At 44.0% G+C, this 19,980-nt stretch overlaps 1 protein-coding gene across 3 annotated transcripts in view; it reads left to right on the forward strand.

Annotated features, from left to right (window-relative positions):
* Positions 1–13,279, forward strand: part of RUNX1 (RUNX family transcription factor 1) — a 244,883-nt gene extending 231,604 nt beyond the window's left edge. For all 3 annotated transcript variants that reach the window (XM_060098514.1, XM_060098511.1, XM_060098512.1), the window contains 2 exons: positions 6,945–7,106; positions 12,442–13,279. In XM_060098514.1, coding sequence (XP_059954497.1) covers positions 6,945–7,106; positions 12,442–12,917 — 638 coding nt within the window. In that variant the 3' untranslated portion in view covers positions 12,918–13,279. The remainder of the gene's footprint in view (positions 1–6,944; positions 7,107–12,441) is intronic.
* Positions 13,280–19,980: the final 6,701 nt, after the last annotated feature.

Raw genomic sequence — 19,980 nt, forward strand, 5'->3', positions numbered from 1 at the left:
TGGTTTAAACTGAGCATTTTATTTGATTCCATTCCATTTTATCTCTGCTCTTCGTGTATCAGCTATACTTTAAAAAATGTTTTTAGTGGTTGTCCTAGAGTTTGCAAAATACATGTGTAATGAACGTAAGTCATCGTCAGATAACACAAGACCACTTCTTCCTTCCCATTTCTATCATTACTGTCATTCACTTCACTTATCTATCTCTTCCAATCACCCAATACATTACTGTTATGACTTTAAACAGGTATCTTCTGGATCAATTAAGAATAGGAAAACTAAGGCTTTACCTTCATTTATTCTATTATGCTCTTCCTTTCTTTATGTAGATCCAAGTTTCTGACGTATATTATTTGCCTTTTCCCTGAAGAACTTTTCTTTAACATTTCCTGCAGGACAGGTCTGCTGGATAAATTAGCTCAGTTTTTGTTTGTCAGAGAATGGCTTTATTTCTCTTTCACCTTTGAAGAATAATTTTGCTGAATATAGAATTCTAGGTTGGTAGCTTTTTTCTTTCAACACTTTATTTACTAAACTCTACTTCTGTTTGCGTGGTTTCTGAAGAGAAGTCTGAAGTAATTCTTATCATTGCTCCTGTCTGGGCAAGGTATCTGCCCCACACCTTTCCTTTCTGGTTTCTTTCAAGATTTTCTCTGTCTTTAGGTTTTCTGCAGTTTCAATATGATATGCCTAGATGTAGATTATTTGGTGTTTATTTTGCTTGGTAGTCCCTGAGTTTCTTGGCTCTGTGGTTTGGTGTCTGTCATTAATTTTGTCAAGTTCTCAGCTATTAATACTTCAAGTATTTCTTCCACTCTGTTTTCTCCTTTTCCTTCTGATATTTCTATTACACTTATATTACACTTTTGAAATTGTCCCAAAGTTCATGGATGTTCTGACTTTTTGTTTCTGTTTTTCTTTCTTTTTTCTCTTTACCTTATAGTTTGGGAAGTTTCTATTGACATATTTTCAATTTCATTGAAATTCTTTCGTATTTCATTGATTCTTTCCTCACTCATGTCCACTCTGTTGATGAGGCCATCAAAGGTATTTCTCGTATGTTACAGTGTTTTTCATTTCCAGAATTTCCTTCTGAGTCTTAAGAGTTTCTCTCTCCCTGCTTACATTACCCATCTGTTCTTCCATGCTGTTTTCTTTTTCCATTAGAGCCCTTAACTTTTTTTTTTTTTTTTGGCTCAGTTGGGTCTTCATTGCCGTGCACAGGCTTTCTCTAGTTGCAGAGAGCAGGGGCTACTCTTTTGTTGCGGTGCGCAGGCTTTTCATTTCGGTGGCTTCTCTTTTGCAGAGCACGGACTCTAGGTGTGCGGGCTTCAGTAGTTGTGGCACGCTAGAGCCCTTAACATATTGATCAGTTAAATTCCCTGTCTGATAACTCCAAAATTTATGTCACATCTGAGTCTGGTTCTGACGCTTGTTTTCTCTCTTCAGATTTTTTTCTTGCCTTCTGTCGTGCCTTATTTCTGATTTGGAAGCTGGATATGATGTATCAGGTAACAGGAACTGAAGTAAACAGGCCTTCGGTGTGAGATTTTATGTTCATCTAACTAGGAGTTCGGCTGTGTTTAATGCTTGCTGTAGCTGAAGGTGCCAGAGGCTTTAAATTCCACTAATGTCCTTGTTTTTGTTTTTGGGCTTTCCCCAAGAACCCTTCCTTAAATAGTCTGCCTTGCAGCTCCTTCAGCTGTAACCCGCTGCTATTATACAGGATCCCATGCAGAGCTGGAGGAGTCCCTAAATGAAAAACCCATGAAAGTGTCCCTACCCCAGCCCCATACACACAGACAACAATGCAGCCCTCAGGAGTTTCTTACTCTCACACTAGTCTATACTCAGCCTCCAACAATTTGTCAAAATTACCATTTAAATGTTCCTACCAGTTCATGGCTTCAGTGGCTTCTGCTCCCAGCAAGCACACCTCAGCATAATTTTCTGTATTCACCTCTCTCAAGATTTCAGGGTGGCAGTTTGCCCTATGACCTCAATTCTCTACTAGGTCTGAGAAAAATCGTGGATTATCAGTTTTAGAGTTTTTTTCTTGTTGTAAAGATGGGAGCGATAACTTCTGAGCTCTTGACATTTCAGAGCTGAACTTGGAACCAGCAGAACATTTTGACTTTAATTATCTGATAGGGTCATTTTTTACTTTGAAGACATTTTGATATTGCTGCATCAAAGGTAAAAGCACTCTACTCTTATCTCTTATGTATGCTATGGATACCTCTGAGCTCACCACTAGCCTCAACCCCCCTTATTCCTAACTCCCCCCCTTCTTTGACCTCATTTCAAATGGAAAGGAGTGGGGCTCAGGATCTCAGAGGAAGGGGGCTGTTTTATCCACTACTTGATGGATCAAAAAGCTAAAAATAACCCATCATAAAACGGCCTCAGTAAAGCAGCTACATCAAAACATTATGTACCCTGGAAAAAACAGGATGCAGACAGACTCAAACTTAAATTTTCTAATCCAGTAGTTTTTTTAATGGAAACATGAGCTGGTTGAGATTGGATCCTCACCTTCTCCGTCCTCACCTCAACTCTCCAGTTTTCTTGCCCATTTACCACTTAATCTCCTGAGTCCAGTTCTTCTCCAGTGCTGAAGACTCTGCGCGTCAGCCTTTTTTCAGTGAACAGAACAGTGTTACCTGAGTCTCATCCTGGAGCAGGTGTGTGTAGCCTTACCAATAAATATCAGTAAGTCCCTTGGCACGGATTTCTTTTCCTTTTTAATAATATAATCATAAAAATTAGCCAGACTTACTGAGCATTTAATATGGCCAAAAAACGGTGATATCCACTTTATATACAGTTTATCTCACTTATCCCTATTACCCTTTGAAGTAGGAAAACTATGTATCCGAGAAAATCAGTGACTTGCCCAAGGTCATACAGCTAGTTTATGGTGAAGGGAGAATGCAAACAGAAATCTGTTTATCACTTAAATTAAGTGCTTTCCCTTGTCTCTTCCTCTCAGAGGTATAACAAAGCATGTAATAAATACCACTAGGGTTCTTATCTCTAACTTGGGAACGGCTGTTTGCAAGTCCTGTTTAGGAAGGTAATCCAGCTGTTCACCTGGATACAGCCCCCACTAGCCATAACTCCAGAAGGCAAGGACTATAATCCACTTACTACTGAGTTCCCAAAACAGTGGCCCTAATAAAGCAAAAAGTTCACTGGCAACATGAACGAGTGAGGAAGTAAATAACTTCACGAGCCTAAGAGTGAATGAATGAAGTAACTCAGCATGATGATTAATGCAATAGGAAAAAGCCTTTCCAAGCATCATACAGTCCTGGGATCTTCACTAAGTTCCAATGGGACAGGGACCATATTGGTCTTACTCATAAATTAGCACATGCCTGGCACAGAGCAAGTTTCAATAAACTTGTTCTTTTTCGTGGATTGACCTATCAGAGGCATTCCGTTCAAGAACAAGCAGCCATCCTCTGAAGAATGACGGACAGTGGTTCTCTTCCTCAGCCTATGACTTTTTTCTTGATAACCCCCATCTTATCCCTGTCCTACTTCCTTTTCCCAGAATACACGTATTTACTATTACAAGCACCATTCTTCACCTGAAACACCCACCTGATTCTTCCCTAACTCTGTTTAACATACGCATTAGGCAGAGAAGTACTGTTTGGGACCTATTTGAATTAGGATCCTGCACTGTCACCACTGAAAGGGGCTTAGAGATCATCTCCTTTCAGAAATGAGAATGAGAAAGGGTAAGCAAGTAACCCAGGGTCATCACACATACAGGCCAGAGGCCATGGTCTCCTGCCTCTCAGTCCAGTGCTCGGGTGGCCCACAGCACTGTCACTTCCATACTTGCCTTCTTGTGTTCACGTTGGCCCCATCATGGCAAGAATGGTAACTCAATAGTAAACTCAGCAAACCATATTATTGGCCCTTCGTTTTTTGTTTTGTTTTGTTTTTGTTTTAATGAATAATCCATGTAATAGAAGAAAACACGCGAAACTCTGACATGAGAAGCTCGCCATCACCACCTTCTGGCCCACTGCTGCCAATGAAGCCAAACACAGTTCACTGTGGTCACAGATATGAAAAATGATCAGGGGTCACTGGGTTTTTAGTGCTGTCCCCCAACTAGCACTGAAAGGCTGAGTTGTGGTGTGAAGTAAGAAGATGTTGAATTTGAAACCCTGTGTTAAAAAAAAATCACAGAACCTGGACTTTAATCATAAAGATCATTTTACCAAAGCATATTTTTAAAAGGCTGTGAAACATTATGCAACATTTGCATGGTTTAATTATGAGTTTAGAAAAGCCTAGCACAACTTTTTCACTACAGTAAAACATGACAGAGCATGAATCATGGCATAATACTTTATGCTTACTGTGGTTTTAGATATGGGGTTAGGGGCGCTGGGCTGTCTACACAACAACACATGAATTACTGTACCGCAATTCACACCCAGAGGGCTTTATGACAATTATAAAACCTCTTCTGTTTGCTTTTTAGATGATTAAAATATTCGAATACTATATATATTCACTTTGTAAATACGTGTATCCAGGACATGTGCATGTCTTATGGAAAATATCTGAGTATATAATTTTATTTTCACTTGGAGCAAAATACTTGTAGCAGTATGGGAATGTTAAACAATCTGCTATTGCTATTTGCTTTCAGTTGCTGGAAACACTGTTAGCTGTAAGATTATGCAGGATCTCTGACTGTAGTTGAACACTTATTTTCCACTGAGTCTGGAATGGACCGGCTCTTTATTCCTTGCCATCCCCTCAATTCTCTAAAGTTCAGAAGAAAATGAAGACCTTTCTTTAAGAGTAGATTTCAAAGATTCTAAGTTAAAATATTTCCCCAGGTTCTTCAAAATTCAAAATTAAAATGTCAGTTATTTTAAAGAAAAGAAAGAAGTAGATCAGTATGAGGGAAACCGGGTAGAGGGCTCTCGGGAAAAGAGTAAGAAGGCAAACTTGGATCTCCAATTACTTGATTCTGTTCTCCACTGTGACAGCTTCAGAGGCATAAAAGGGACACTGTAACTGGAAGTGAAAAGCCCCAGAGGGAGGAGGTGTGGACAATGTATAACGAGTAGGAATAACTCATTTCTTTATGTCACGACACACAGAAAACTGACACCTGTTGTTTTCCTAAGGAACTTTGCTCTTTCTGTATTTACTCCCAGCATCATGAACCCCTGGCTATGAAGACCCTTTGGAGTTAGTGTAGTTTGCTGTCACCTTTGTCTACAAAGAAGGTGGAACACAAAGAGAAAATTAACGTTTAATTCTAAGACAGAAATGTAAAGCTATCTTATGATGAGACAGTGGTTGATTTTTAAATTTTCTTACACATTTTGCCTAAGAATAGAAGGTGTTGGATTTTTTTTTCCTCCTCTGCAAACAGTATGATGCTTTTGAAAACTAAGACTCCTATGAATGCTGGAGTCAAATTTACAAAATGCTTTTTACCTAAATCTTCTGAAGTCAGATCTTTGTCTCTTTTCTCACCCAGGCCTCTTTTTTTTTTTTTTTTTTTTTGTCAACATCTTTATTGGAGTATAATTGCTTTACAGTGGTGTGTTAGCTCCTGCTTTATAATGAAATGAATCAGCTATACATATACATATATCCTCATATCTCCTCCCTCTTGCGTCTCCCTCCCTCCCCCCCTCCCTATCCCACCCCTCTAGGTGGTCACAAAGCACCCAGCTGCTCTCCCTGTGCTCTGCAGCTGCTTCCCACTAGTTATCTATTTTACATTTGGTAGTGTATATATGTCCGTGCCACTCTCTCACTTCGTCCCAGCTTACCATTCCCCCTCTCCGTGTCCTCAAGTCCATGCTCTACGTCTGCGTCTTGACTCCTGTCCTGCCCCAGGTTCTTCAGAACCATTTTTTTTTTAAAGATTCCATACATATATGTGTTAGCATATGGTATTTGTGTTTCTCTGAGTTACTTCTCTCTGTACGACAGACTCTAGGTCCATTCACCTCATTACAAACCAGGCCTCTTTTAATGGCAACCTGTAAAATACTTGCTCAACATTCTGCCCTTTAAAAGTTGCCAACTTGAGGTCTTGAGAAGAAGTGGAAGACATCTCTGTTAGTCTGGGTTGACAGAGGCGGCTCTGCACTGCCGGGTCTGTGAACTAGTCATCAGGCCTCGTCGCCAGGTTCCTAGCCAGACTTTCTTTTCAGTTATCCTTGGGAGAGAGTTCACCTGAACAGAAAACATTTAAAAGCCACAGAAGATTTTTGCCAAAGGTATAGAAAAAAGACCCAAACCCTTGCATTCTTTTGCACTTACTGAGTACAGAGAGACGGATGATCACCTGATAATGATAACCATGACTGCTGGTAAAGCTGGGCAGTCCATACGTGAAGTCAACAGTCTGAATGTTAACACTCTACCTGGAAAGCATAATCAGCCTCTCTCATCATTAGTGTGATTAAAGAAAACCTTTGGAAGGAACAGTTAGCAGAGGAAGATCTTCAAGAATCAAACATAAATTATATTTCAGTATTGTATGGGGGGGAAATCATCAGACAAAAGCAAATATTGGGACTTAAGGAGGCTTATTAAACACTGGTAAACAGGCCACAAACATGTATTAGATTTAAACAAAAGTAGCTGGTTTGGGCTTCCCTGGTGGTGCAGTAGTTGAGAGTCCGCCTGCCGATGCAGGGGACACGAGTTCGTGCCCCGGTCTGGGAAGATCCCACATGCCACGGAGCGGCTGGGCCCGTGAGCCATGGCCGCTGAGCCTGCGCGTCCGGAGCCTGTGCTCCGCAACGGGAGAGGCCACAACAGCGAGAGGCCCACGTAATGCAAAAAAAAAAAAAAAAAAAAGTAGCTGGTTTTTTATTAAAAGATTTTATTTTTCTAAATCCTGACCCACTCTACATGTGAGTGACCTCCCTGATTCTCTGCAGATACAAGGCAGATCCAGCCGTCCCCACCATGGTCCTACGAGCAGTCCTACCAGTACCTGGGACCCATTGCCTCTCCTTCTGTCCACCCAGCAACACCCATCTCGCCTGGACGGGCCAGCGGCATGACAACCCTCTCTGCAGAGCTTTCCAGTCGACTCTCAAGTAAGCTGCTTGCAAATACACTCTTTGAAGTCCGGCTGCAGTGGAAGGTTCTGGAGACCAGACGGGATGCACGAAGGGGGTGGCAGTCATTTTTGACTGGATACAGTACGGTTTAAAGACAAGGCTGTCTATCTCTAAGTCTCCCGCCCATGCGCTGCTTTTCCTTGACACTCAGGCAGAGATTACGTACAGATGTGAAGGTAGAAGTGGCTTGGAAAAGTGGATTCCTTGGGCGTTTGGGGGTGCTCACATTTGGCAGGCACGGGTGGCAGCTGAAGGGTCAGTGACAGAAAAGGCCAAAGTAGTCAGCTTCTGGGCCTCAGATGGGACTGATCCATCTTGTGGCGAGCTTTCACAGGCCACGTGAACAGCGCACTGGGGCACACGTGGAGTGGGACGCACATCTACCCCAATGGGACACTCCCAACTAAGAGCCGCTCGTATCAGGTTTGAGGAAGAGACTGGAAAGCTCAGGTGTCGTGGTTGGCATAATTGTTGTTAATACGTGCTCATTAAACCTAGTCATTTAACCTATGAGACCTTTGGGCTTGGCACTCACCTTTGCTTGTGGACAGGGAAATCAGAGTTATAGAGAAAAATTCCTTTGTTGAAAGCAAAAAGAAGCGACTCCCTGTTTGGGGCTTTGAAATTGGAGCTGGACCAGACTGTGAAAATACTTCAGAGCACTTCAGCAATAGGAAGCCTGAGAACACACTTCTGTGGAAGGGCGGCTGTTTTTGCTTTTCAGCTCCTGGAATCAGATTATAGCAGATTAGGGGCAGGCGAAGGGGCAAAGGCACTGCGTCTGCCATTTTACGTGTGGTTAATGTTGTGTTTTGCGGACGATTGTGATTATTTGAGATTTCCCCAAATGCTTCAGCTTCCTCTCAGAGCTTCACAGAATCCCTCTCAGCTTCTCAACAGCAGCAGTGCTGACACGTGGGGCCCAATAATTGTTCACTGTCGGGGGGCAGTCCTGTGCACTGCACCTTCATCAGTGTCTCTGGCCTCTAGATGCCAGCAGCACCCCCAGTCATGGCAACCCCGAATCACCAGACGTTGCCAAATGTCCTGAGGGCCACACTGCCCCCCATTTCAGAACTGTCTTCTTGGGCGAGGTAGTGGAACAGGAAAGCCAACTTCGTTGCCCAGTTTCCACATTATTTTCAGCCACTGTTGCCAAGAATTTCATGGCACCTGCCGGGCTAAGGAGTTAAGGGACTAGTGTAGGAATTATGAAGTCCATTCAGCTTGTTGTTGTTGTAGAAGTCCCCTCAGTACTGGTCTGCTTCCAAAGGCACTTGTCATCTTTCATTGTTTCTTCTTCTTGTTGGCACTGCTCTGCCCACTGGCTGTGGGCTGCATCTGAAGCAATTACTGTTTTTCTTGGAAATGTCCCTGCTGTGGGTCTGTCCCTTGGAATTTATTTCATAAGTCTTTTGACTTGGTCAGCACCCAAGATCATCGGCACCTTAGAGTCCAAGAGCCCTAGGGGCCAGCTGTTCTGGCTGACCAGTTCAGATGGAAGGGTGACTTCTTTTTTTATAGGAATGAGTAACGTGTGCCCTCCCAAATCCCGTCTCACAGTTACACTTCTGAATAGCCTGGACTTCAGTCAGCCAAGGAGCCATGGAAGGGCATTTCATGGCATGAGGGTATGAAGGAGATAAAAACCACATCCCATTTCAGCACCCAAGCATGACCCTGCGCTGTCCTGGAGGGTGGACCCAGGAGAAGGCCAGAGGAGCTTTCACCGGTGGCAGCGCACGGCATGGGAGACTGCCCTCCACCTTGGCAGGTCTCCCTCTGAGAAATCGAGCCTGGAGCCCAGGCCTGAAAAGTGCTGTCATCTACCTGTGGGCAGGAGGGGTTTGGGATACTTGAAAGAAACGTGGCTGCTTTGAGAGCCTGCTTTCCTTGAATCCCGCCCCCCAGCTCAGCTCTGGTCTCTGCCCCTCTCCCCACCCCCAGCGCCACCTGGGCTTCCTTTGGCCGGAGAGACCTGTACTGTGTCTGTCTTTTACCTTTGCAGACAGACTCCACACCTTGTCTGAAAAGAGGTGTCATCTGGAGGTTTTCTTTTCTTTTTTTAAAATAATGTTGAGCTGCCAACCTGGGCGACAGACAGCATGCATTAATCTGAGTCATGCAAGATCCTTTTAAGGCAGCCATTATCTGCTCAGGCTGTTTAATCCTTCGGGGGCAGTGGGAGGGGCCCAGAGTAGGGCTGCTTTCATCCACAACAAGCTGCAGAATGAAGACTTGAGCTGTCATGGCAAATATTTAGCTCCATCGGTGGGGAAACATTTCCAACCAAAATACCTGTACCGCCTAATCCCCAGATTTCCTACTCTTTAAAAGCTCCCTGTGACTATCAGGGGTCCCCACCTCTGCCCACACTGCTACCGAATAAGGGGGCACCCACCAGCCCAGCCTAAAGGCCAAATGAGCTAAGGCCGGGTGGGTGAACTGTGCGTCACTGGTGGGGCTTGCTTGGCAGGGGGTGTCAGACTGGAATGAAAACAAATATTTTAATAGGTCACTTGAATGTGAGCCCACCTAGTGGGCCGAAGTTGTTTTGTTATCACAATGTGTGTGTAAAGGACAATCTGGCCAAATGGATGGTCTTTTGTAGTGTGACATTGGTACCATGTGGACAGAAGAAGAATCACAGGCAACATCTAAGATCTTCCAGATATTCTGCCCACAAGTGAAAGAACTATTTTCCCCTGACAGCTGAGACCATAACATCATTCCATTACTTATGTCCGTGACAAATCACGGGCTCACTTGGGATTCCAGTAACTTGCTGTCATCACCAGGTTACCACACAGCAGTTGGAACAGACTGGCAGAGCATGTCCAGACACCGTCATGAAACAGGGTGACCTTTCATTCATTTTCCAGTGGATTCACCTTTTTGTCTCATGGCAAAGGAAGCAAGAGGAATAATGGGTGGAGTCATTTATTTGTGTCCAGAGTATTGCATCAGATGACAACAAATTGACTGTATTTGCCTAATGCTTCTCCCTGGACTATAGAAATCTAACTGGAAAAATGGAGTAAAGCTTCCTGTTAACTCTCAAGTATGTCACAGCTCTCTGTGTGAACACAAACAAGTGACATAGGGCTTGCTCACAGAAGGCCCCAGCGGGGCCTTCCACACAAACCCTGTTGAATGAGGTGCGGCCTGGCTTCAGGACGAGCTAGAGAGTGTCCGTGGAGGGGCAGCCCTAGAACCAGTGTCAGTTTACAACCTTTTCCCTGCCCACACGTCTGACTCGCTTTGAAAAGGTTAACAGGAGTGTCTGTTTCAAAGTCCGACTCCTGGTTTCCTCATCAGTGGAGAGATTTGCTGCAGACTTCGGTTGTTTCTCTAATTACCTCTCTGATGAGGAGTATATCCCCTTATCAGAGGCACCCCAAATTTACAGGAGTTCACTTGGAGGGAGGGAGGGGGAAGGGGAGAGGGAGAGAGAAAGAGAAAGAGAGAGAGCAAGAACGAGAACACTAGCTCTCCCTGCTGGAATAATAGGCTTGAAATATGAGGAAGCTGATCAACAGCCGATGCCGTCCAAAAACAGATTAATCCCCCCGATGGCTTTCCTTTCATAGCAAGCTTTTGGCTCAGTCAGGTTTCTCTGTGGGCCTAAACACAAAAGGACACAGGCCACATGCCATCTTGAGCTTGGAGTTATTTTGTATGTTGATTTGAGAACTGATAAATTTTAAAACATTCAGTTCTTGCCTCTGCTCTGTTTTGTTGCTGTCTTTTGGGTTTGCTGACGTAAAGACTACGGTCGTGGCCTGGTCATTTAATGAATAATTCTGAGGAACAGAAACTACCCCAGGACACCATCCTACATGCACAGTGGTGGTTCTCAGCGGGGGCGGGGGACTTTTGCCCCCCTCACCCCTACCCCCAGGACATTTGGAAGGTCGGGAGACATTGTTGGCTGTCACAGCGGGGGGAGTGGGGGTCACTAGTGACATCTGCGGGGCAGAGGCCAAGGACGCTGCCAAACATCCATCCCAGGCCCACGTCACCCCCAACAAAGCTGGCCCCAAATGTCAGTAATGCCCCTGTTGGGAAACTCTGATCTACAGGACACAGGAAACCCATCCTACCACCCAAACCCCTGAGTAGTTCCCAAGGGCAGCCTGTGGTTAAGGAAAATGCAAAAAGATGCCACAAAGGACAGCCAAAGCCAGTCCGCGCAATGGTAAATGCATCATCCTAACCAAATGAGTTTTATAGACAAAGCTTTGCCATTTCTGGTAGAATTTCAACATGTACAAAAACGGAGCAGATAAGTCAAGGTCCTGCAGCTACTCCTCTCAACAAACCGGTGATGCATCTTAGAGAAAAGCACATGAAACCGACGCTGTACTGTTTCTAAAACTGGGGAACTAGTCTGAAGGTAGACGTGGGAGAGAAAGAGTGATGTGATGGTTCACGGGCACCCACTTCCAGTCACTACTATGGCGTGCATCAGCTTCAACCATAGGAAGCGGCCAATTTTTAACTATTCCGGGCCTACCGAAACAGCAGTTTCCTAGGATTCAACCTAAATATTATCTATAACGTATTAAAATGTTATTACATATTGTTATGAAAATACCGTATTATGTATGTATATTCTATTAATATTAATCTATTAATGCATCCATTATATTAGTAGTGCTAGTGTTAAATTGTTTTGTTATATATTGTTATAGTAATATCACCGATTAAATCTACCTTACTATTGACATATTAATATATTGATTATATAGAGAGGTGGCAAACTTTGTTCTGCAAAGGGCCAGATTCTAAATATTTTAGACTTTCTGAGCCCTACAGTCTGGCCCTCCAGTCTCTGCCATGACCACTCAACTCTACAGCAGTGATTTAAAAGCAGCCATAGATAATACATAAAAGAATGAGTCAGGCTCCTTCCAATAGAACTTCATGTATGAACACTGAAATTTAAATTCCATATCATTTTTACATCAGGACATCATCTTTTGATTTGTTTTTTCTTTTTCAACCATTTAGAAAAGTAAAACTCATTGTTAGCCTGTGGGCTTACAAAAATTAGTAGCTGGTGGATCTGGCAGGTGGGTTTGCCAACCCCGGAGTTACAAAAATATGTTTATATTAAGCAAGTTATATTAAGCAAGTATTATATCATATACCGTATTACGTTGCATGAGATCGTATATTACCATCATCATCGTATCAGCTGTCCGGGCAGCAGCATTCTGGGTAATCCTCCGGCGGGCGGGCCGGCGGGGGAAGGGGCCTGGCCTCCTTGAACCCCCGTCTCACGATATTTTTCTCGCCCGCCCCGCAGCCGCGCCCGACCTAACGGCCTTCGGCGACCCACGCCAATTTCCCACGCTGCCCTCCATCTCCGACCCCCGCATGCACTACCCCGGCGCCTTCACCTACTCCCCGACGCCCGTCACGTCGGGCATCGGCATCGGCATGTCGGCCATGAGCTCGGCCACGCGCTACCACACGTACCTGCCGCCGCCCTACCCCGGCTCGTCGCAGGCGCAGGGCAGCCCGTTCCAGGCCAGCTCGCCGTCCTACCACCTGTACTACGGCGCGTCAGCCGGCTCCTACCAGTTCTCCATGGTGGGCGGCGAGCGGTCGCCGCCGCGCATTCTGCCGCCCTGCACCAACGCCTCCACCGGCTCGGCGCTGCTCAACCCCAGCCTCCCGAACCAGAGCGACGTGGTGGAAGCCGAGGGCAGCCACAGCAACTCCCCAACCAACATGGCGCCCGCCGCGCGCCTCGAGGAGGCCGTGTGGCGACCCTACTGAGGCTGCGCACGCGCTCTCCGTGCGTCCGGGCGTCGTCCCGGAAGCACCTCCTTCGGGCTCCGGTCTCGTGTGCTCGGGAAACCCGCGTGGGCCCGGCCGCCGGCCCTGGGGAGCGCGCCGCTGCCAACTATGGTGATGTCACTCCGGGCGGGGCCTCGGGGCCGCCTGTGCTTCTCAAGTCCGTGCAGTTCACAATTGCCATTGGCCCATCTCAGATTTTTCTAACCTGATGCAACTTGAGGGTGTCCGCTTCACCACACCGTGGACACGCTGTAAGGCAAACAGAAAGATTCCCAGAGGGAAACTGTGAATGCTTCTGATTTAGCAATGCTGTGAATAAAAGAAAGATTTTATACCCTTGACTTCACTTTTTAACCAAGTTGTTTATTCCAAAGAGTATGGAATTCTGTTTTTTTTTTTTGGTGGGGGCAGGGGTTGGGGGGGTGGGGAGATGCAACTCATTCTGTTTGGCATCTAATTCATATTTTTAATTTTCTTTTGCAGCACCTTATAAATTGCAAAATGCGTATTTGCATTTGGGGTGATTTTTATTTTTATATATACATAAATTTGAGCTTGCTTCTTTCTTGCTTTGACAAATGAAAGAAATATTCCTTTTTCTGTAAGTTTTATTTAACTTTTCTTTTGGACTTTTTCTGTAGTTGTTTTTTGAGAAACGGCTACAGCTTTGGGTCATTTTCAACTACTGTATTCCCACAAGGAATCCCTAGATATTTATGTATCTTGATGTTTAGACACTTACTTAATGTGTTGATACTTTTTTATTATTTAAATGTACTTATATTAAGAAGAAAAATATCAAGTACTACAGTTTTTGTTTTTGATAGTAGCCAAAGTTAATTGTATCACATTGAAGAAAGTTGGAAAACAAGGATGGGTAATGTGATCACTTGGTTATCTAAATATTGTTTACATTAAACTCCCTTTAATGTTAATCAAACGAGTTGGTAGCTAACGCAGCAATGTTTTTAGTAGGCTTTTTAGATACTGAGGGTCACTCCAAAGATCTAAAGTATGGAATTTTCTGCCAAGCTCAACAAAGGGTCTCATATCTGACTCCCTCCCTTCAAACGGAGAAGGTCAAATCTGGTTCCAGAGGGTTCCGGCAGATGCCCTGATTGCCACCTCTGGAGAGGATTTATCTTCTGCCTAGGGGTTTTCTCACTCCACGGCCTCTTGTTAATGTCAGACATGCTTTGTAACAGAATGAATCCGAAGTAAGCTGTGTGGAGGAGCTGTATCCACATGGAAACCCAGTGGATGAATTCAGGGGTTCCTTAACTGCTTGATTCTGGAGATCAAGAAAGGAGCTCATCTGAATCTAGAGTTCAGATTTTTTTAGCTCCAAGAAAATATTCCTCTTTGATACAGTACCTGTTCATTGATGCAGAACGAAACTTGTGGCTGTCCCCCAAGGCTGGGAGTGGAAGGGACTAGACCGGATGCCTTTGACAGCTGAAGGTCTCCAGCTCAGTTTTCATTGGGTGGGGCCAGAAGCAGGCCTGAACAAGCCAAATCCCCTCCGTGTGCCTCAGTGGAGTCATGTGGGAGAGCATCGTCCCACCTGTGCAGGACCCCGTGCCATGCTGCTCATTGACCACCCATCTTTGTGTTGCTCTCACTAGGCTGAGACCCTACCCTGTAGGGTGTGTGCACTTTTACCCGTGCATCAGCATGACAGGAAAGATTCATGTCACTGCTGCCCATGGCTACAATCCAAACATACCCAATGTCACTGTACATTTTATGGCACTATGTTTAGTGGAGGATTTGGTCAGAATGCAGTTGTTGTACAACTCATAAATACTAACTGCTGATTTTGACATATGTGTGCTCAAAAATGATCTGGTTGTTATTTAATGTACCTCTTAAATTAGTTGAAACGATTTCAGGTCAACTCTGAAGAGTATTTGAAAGCAGGACTTCAGAACAGTGTTCGATTTTTATTTTATAAATTTAAGGATTCAAATTAGAAAGATCTTTGGCTGCAGGCAGCAAAACAGCTGGTCTTATTTAAAACAACTTGTTTTTGAGTTTTCTTATATATATATATATATATTGATTATTTGTTATACACAGATGCAGTAGCACTTTGGTAAGAATAAAAGAGTGAAGCAGTTTGTGTTGTCAGTCAGGTCGTTCTTATCTAGAAAAGAGCTAAAGCAGATCTTGGAGAAACTCAGAATATATTTATTTTCATTTTAGGCATAATTCTCCCTCCACGACACATTTTCATGTTTCATTCTATGTTACATTTTTACAGCAAAATGACCCTTCAATGTCAGTAAATTTAAAACTTTTTATTTCTGAAAAGGACCATTAGCCCATTTGCCCCAAATTCAACTTTCTTTTCATGATCAGCCTTCTTTTCATGATCAACGTTCTTTTCAGCACGTTGCCTTATCTGACCTGACAAAATGTTGGTTAAAAAAATGAAGGAAAAAACTGTATACTTTTCAGTTCAGTTCTGGTACCTGAAGATATTCCAACTCAAAATCAGCCCAATGCCCTACAAGGGAAATCAGATAATCTCTCACATTGAATCTTCACTCTCAAAGCCATGTGCGAGGAGAGCTTGTCACTTTGTCATGGACCCACAGGTTTGGCCATTCAGAGTTTCACAGACACTTACCAGCATGTATAGTATTTAATCTTTCCAGAAAAAAAAAAAAAAGTCAAACCTTAGTTGTTTTGGAGATAGGTCTCATACTTAATGCATTTTTCCCCTGAGGAATTCCATTCTGTTGCCTTCAGTTTAAATTAAGACGGTCCTTTTATCAAGTAGATCCTTAAGCCAATTAAGTAATAACTGGATGTATCTGGGAGCACTGGTCCAGGAGAAGAAAGATTAAATAGCCATCTTTACTGCTTGTTCATGCCCTTATTTATCATTTCAACATAGACATATTTCAGTTCTTTTTGTTTTTCTCACTATCTAAAAATCTTCTATTTTTCTCCCTCTCTGCCCCCCCCCAATTATCTCCCTCTTTGTCTCTCCCCGTCCCTCCTCCAAATCCCACCTCTTCCCTCCTCCGTTCTCCAGCTTTGTATAAGGAGATAGCACGCACACCCATCCCAACACCAAACACGTTTCCTCCCTTTACATAAAGGAACATAGTGAGTCAGCCTTTCTCCTGCGTATGGGTTTCTTCCAGCAGAATGGAGACATTGCCAACCATTTTGGATCTGCTTGCTGTCCAAGTGCAGCAATAGAAGCCTTCCTGGGCAAATTACAATCAGTGACTTAACAGACAGCCTTTCTGCTGCCTAGGGTTTCTGTGCAGATAAACAGAAATGCTCTGATTAGAAAGGAAATGAATGGTTTCACTCAAATGTACTGCAATTTAGGACTGCAGATTTCTGTCTTGAAATACCTGTTTCCTTGGGACATTCTGTCCTGGTGATTTTTGTTCTTGGTGTTTTTTGTTTTCTGGGGGATGACATGTTTGGGGTCTTTTAGACATGAAAAGTCAGTTTAACAATGATATCAGAAAACATTTTTTACATCTGAACAAAATGCCTTGTTTACCTGCAGTATACAGTCTTTTGGGACTTTTTGTTTGTCTGTTTCTTTGTTTGGAGTTTTCCCCTCCCTTTAGCCAGATCAGTATTGATGAGGCTGATCATTTGGCATTTTTTTTTTCCTTCCAGAAGAGTTGCATCAACAAAGTTAATTGTATTTATGTATGTAAATAGATTTTAAGCTTCATTATAAAATATTGTTAATACCTGTAATAATTTTTTTCAATTTTTTGTGTGTGTTTCTAAGGACATTTCTTATGTTTGCTAAATACTGTAGACAAAAAACACCCCGCTTCTTTCTACTTTGTTTATTTTAGACTTAAAAACGAGCTACTTTTTATTCACTTTTGTAAAGGCCTAATAGCATGGTTCTAATTTTTTTTAAGAAGTTCACTTTTTGTTCTGGGGAAATGAATGTGCAAAAAAAAAAAAACTGTTGGTTATTTGTGCTATTCTGGATGTATAAAAATCAATGGAAAAAAATAAACTTCCAAATTGAAATGACGGTATAACACATCTATTGAAAAAGTAAGGATGGGAAATGCACACTACTTGACTAGGCTCCACCTCGTGTCTATTTGTGTAGCAGTTACTGGATCTGTTCCCAAAGCATCCTGGACATTTGTGTGTGGTTTCTTTCTTCCTCCTACTAACCTAGTGAACATTTTTCTGCAAGGGAACTGCCAGTCTTGAGTTTTAAACCAGATACATTGTGAGAGGACACCCCAGAAGCCCCTCTCCAAGGTGTTTCTATATAGCACAGGAGAGCAGACACTCCACTGTGCGTGATCCCACTCACTGCACGTAGTCACAGCGGCTGCCCCCTCTGCCAGGGCATCATCCACCGGGCCCAGCCTGTGCAGGGCAGCTGGACTGCTGCTGCCCAGGAACCATTGGGCCCTACTTTCTTTGTACCACAGTTTCTTCTGTAAATTCAGTATTATAACTAGTGAATGGCAAATAAACAGTTTGGCAACTACGTACACCATATCCCACTGGTTTTGTCTTTCTCTGAGATGGAGGGCTGGGAAGCCAACGGAAGCCCCCTGCAGCCCACGGGAAAGCGCCTTCAACGGGAAGTTTATAGTCTGCAAGCTGAAGTCTGTGCCTCTACCTCCCAGGGCCTCCTGCTGCCGACAGCACCACGGCCTAGGCACAGCCCAGGCTCCCGGGGTTGCTGCTGTGGGTATGAAGGAATACCAAAACATGCATAAATGGCATAAATGCCTATCTTACAAAAGAAAGTAATTAAGTGGGATTTTCAAACACAAGGTGGAAAGGGTATATGTTCAACCTGAGGCCGGACACCCTTACCTGCCTCCATTTCTGTAAATTTCAGGAGTCAGCCCTGATGCCTGTGATGGGGAGTTGTTCATAAGGGCTTCCCTCACCACCAGCTCTGTGCAAAGGAGTATTAGTATTTCAGTCTCAAGGCTCTGTGTGATCCAAGGTACCTCCCAGCCAAGGACTAGGCTAAAGCTGCTTCCCAGTTTTTGGCATTGCCACCTCATGGTCTTAAGTGACCTACAGCATGGCCACAAAGAATGTCAGGAACCAAAGCAAGTGGGATCAAAAGAAATCACGGGGATTTCCCTGGAGGTCCAGTGGTTAAGACTTCGCCTTCCAATGCAGGGGGTGCGGGTTCAATCCCTGGTCGGGGAGCTAAGATCCCACATGCCTTGTGGACAAAAACCAAAACGTAAAACAGAAGCAATAATGTAACAAATTCAATAAAGACTTTAAAAATGGTCCACATCAAAAAAAAAAAAACTTAAAGAAAAGAAATCACAGACGTAGGAGTTAATGGCTAACGAGCAGGGGCAGGAAATGGGTGGAAGGACTGGGTTATATACGTTCCGAAAGGGAGCCTAGGGGAGCTGCTGGAAGCATGTACTCAGGGCTGGAGTTCTAGTTCTGTCTCACACAAGGGGACAAGTTAAACTAGTGACCTAGTTTTTCTCCCCTGTAAAATAGAGATAATACTGTTTTAAGTTATGAAACTTAAATAAGTTAATACATATCAAACACTTTTAAAAGTGCTTGGCACATAATACATGCTCAATAAATGTTAAATACACGAAGTGATACCACACGTTATTAAACATGTAAACAAGATCAAATAACAAGTTTAAATGCCTTCCACTTTGCCCAATCCCTGCCTTGCTGTTGCTTTCACTGTTTCGTGTTCACCATTCCAGACTCTTTTCTATAACCGTAACATACACCATGTATTTAATCTACACCTAAGCAAAAAGGCATCAGATGATACATATCATTGCATAGATTTTTCACTTAATATGTATACAACGTGCATCCTTCCACATCCGTCAGCTTAGATCTCCATCATTCTTTTTAACGACTGCACTGCATCGCATTTCACGGTTGTACTAATCCATTTACCACTTCATGTATTGCTGGACATCTAGGTTGCCCCCAACATCTTGCTATGACAATAGTTCTCTGTATATATCTTAGCACCTTGTGCTAGAATTTTTGTACATTTAAAAGCAACTGCTGGGCTTCCCTGGTGGCACAGTGGTTGAGAGTCCGCCTGCCGATGCAGGGGACACGGGTTCGTGCCCCGGTCTGGGAAGATCCCACATGCCGCGGAGCAGCTGGGCCCATGAGCCATGGCCGCTGAGCCTGTGCGTCCGGAGCCTGTGCTCCGCAACGGGAGAGGCCACAATGGTGAGAGGCCCACGTACAGCAAAAAAAAAAAAAAAAGCAACTGCTGGTTCAAAACAATTTTACATTTTGACAGGTACCTCCAGATACCTGTTTCGGAAGGTTTTATTGAATTAGATTTCTAGGGTCGGGGCCCTGTACTAGGAAGAAGAAAACAGAAACTTGCCAGGTAGATGCTTGATTGCTGTCTATAGCAGGCGTTCAATCCAGACCTTAGTGTCAGAGAGATTTTGGATCTTCTGAAGAAGTGCTCAAAGCATTCCAGAGGAGGAGTGTTGGCCTGAAGAAAAAAATTACACCAAACATTTTTCAAGTGCCTACTACAAACCAAGCTCTGGTTTAAGCGCTTTACGTATGCTAGCTTGTTCAGTTCTGACACTGGCCCGTGGGAGAGATCCTGTCGTCTCCATTCTGCAAATAAGGAGACTGAGGTCCGTGAGGCTAAGTAATTCACATGGTCCCACAGCTATTGGAGGAGCAGCAGTCCAGCCCAGGATCCCCTGTTCTTAACCATTCTTCTTTCTCTACTGAAGCTCTGAGCAACGCTAGACATTCCTGATGACAAAAGAGTTGTCTAAACCCTCAAGGGTGGCCGGGCTCTTCAAATAATGCTGCTTCTTGCTAGTCTGAAAAGCAGAAGGGAGAGATGATTGTGGGAGTGTTTCTGGTAAAGGGGGGCAGGGCTTGGAGCCCACAGGGCTTCCATGGAAATGGTTCACCCCTGCTCAGCGCTCGAGACCGGGGAGGGGTTCCAGATTAATATCTCCTTCCCTGCAGGACGGAGCGTGTCAGGCAGACCCCGTGAATTCTGAGGGGAAGCCTCTGCAGGAGTCGT

Source organism: Mesoplodon densirostris, chromosome 5 (genome assembly GCF_025265405.1).
Source record: "Mesoplodon densirostris isolate mMesDen1 chromosome 5, mMesDen1 primary haplotype, whole genome shotgun sequence".
Lineage (NCBI taxonomy): Eukaryota > Metazoa > Chordata > Mammalia > Artiodactyla > Ziphiidae > Mesoplodon > Mesoplodon densirostris.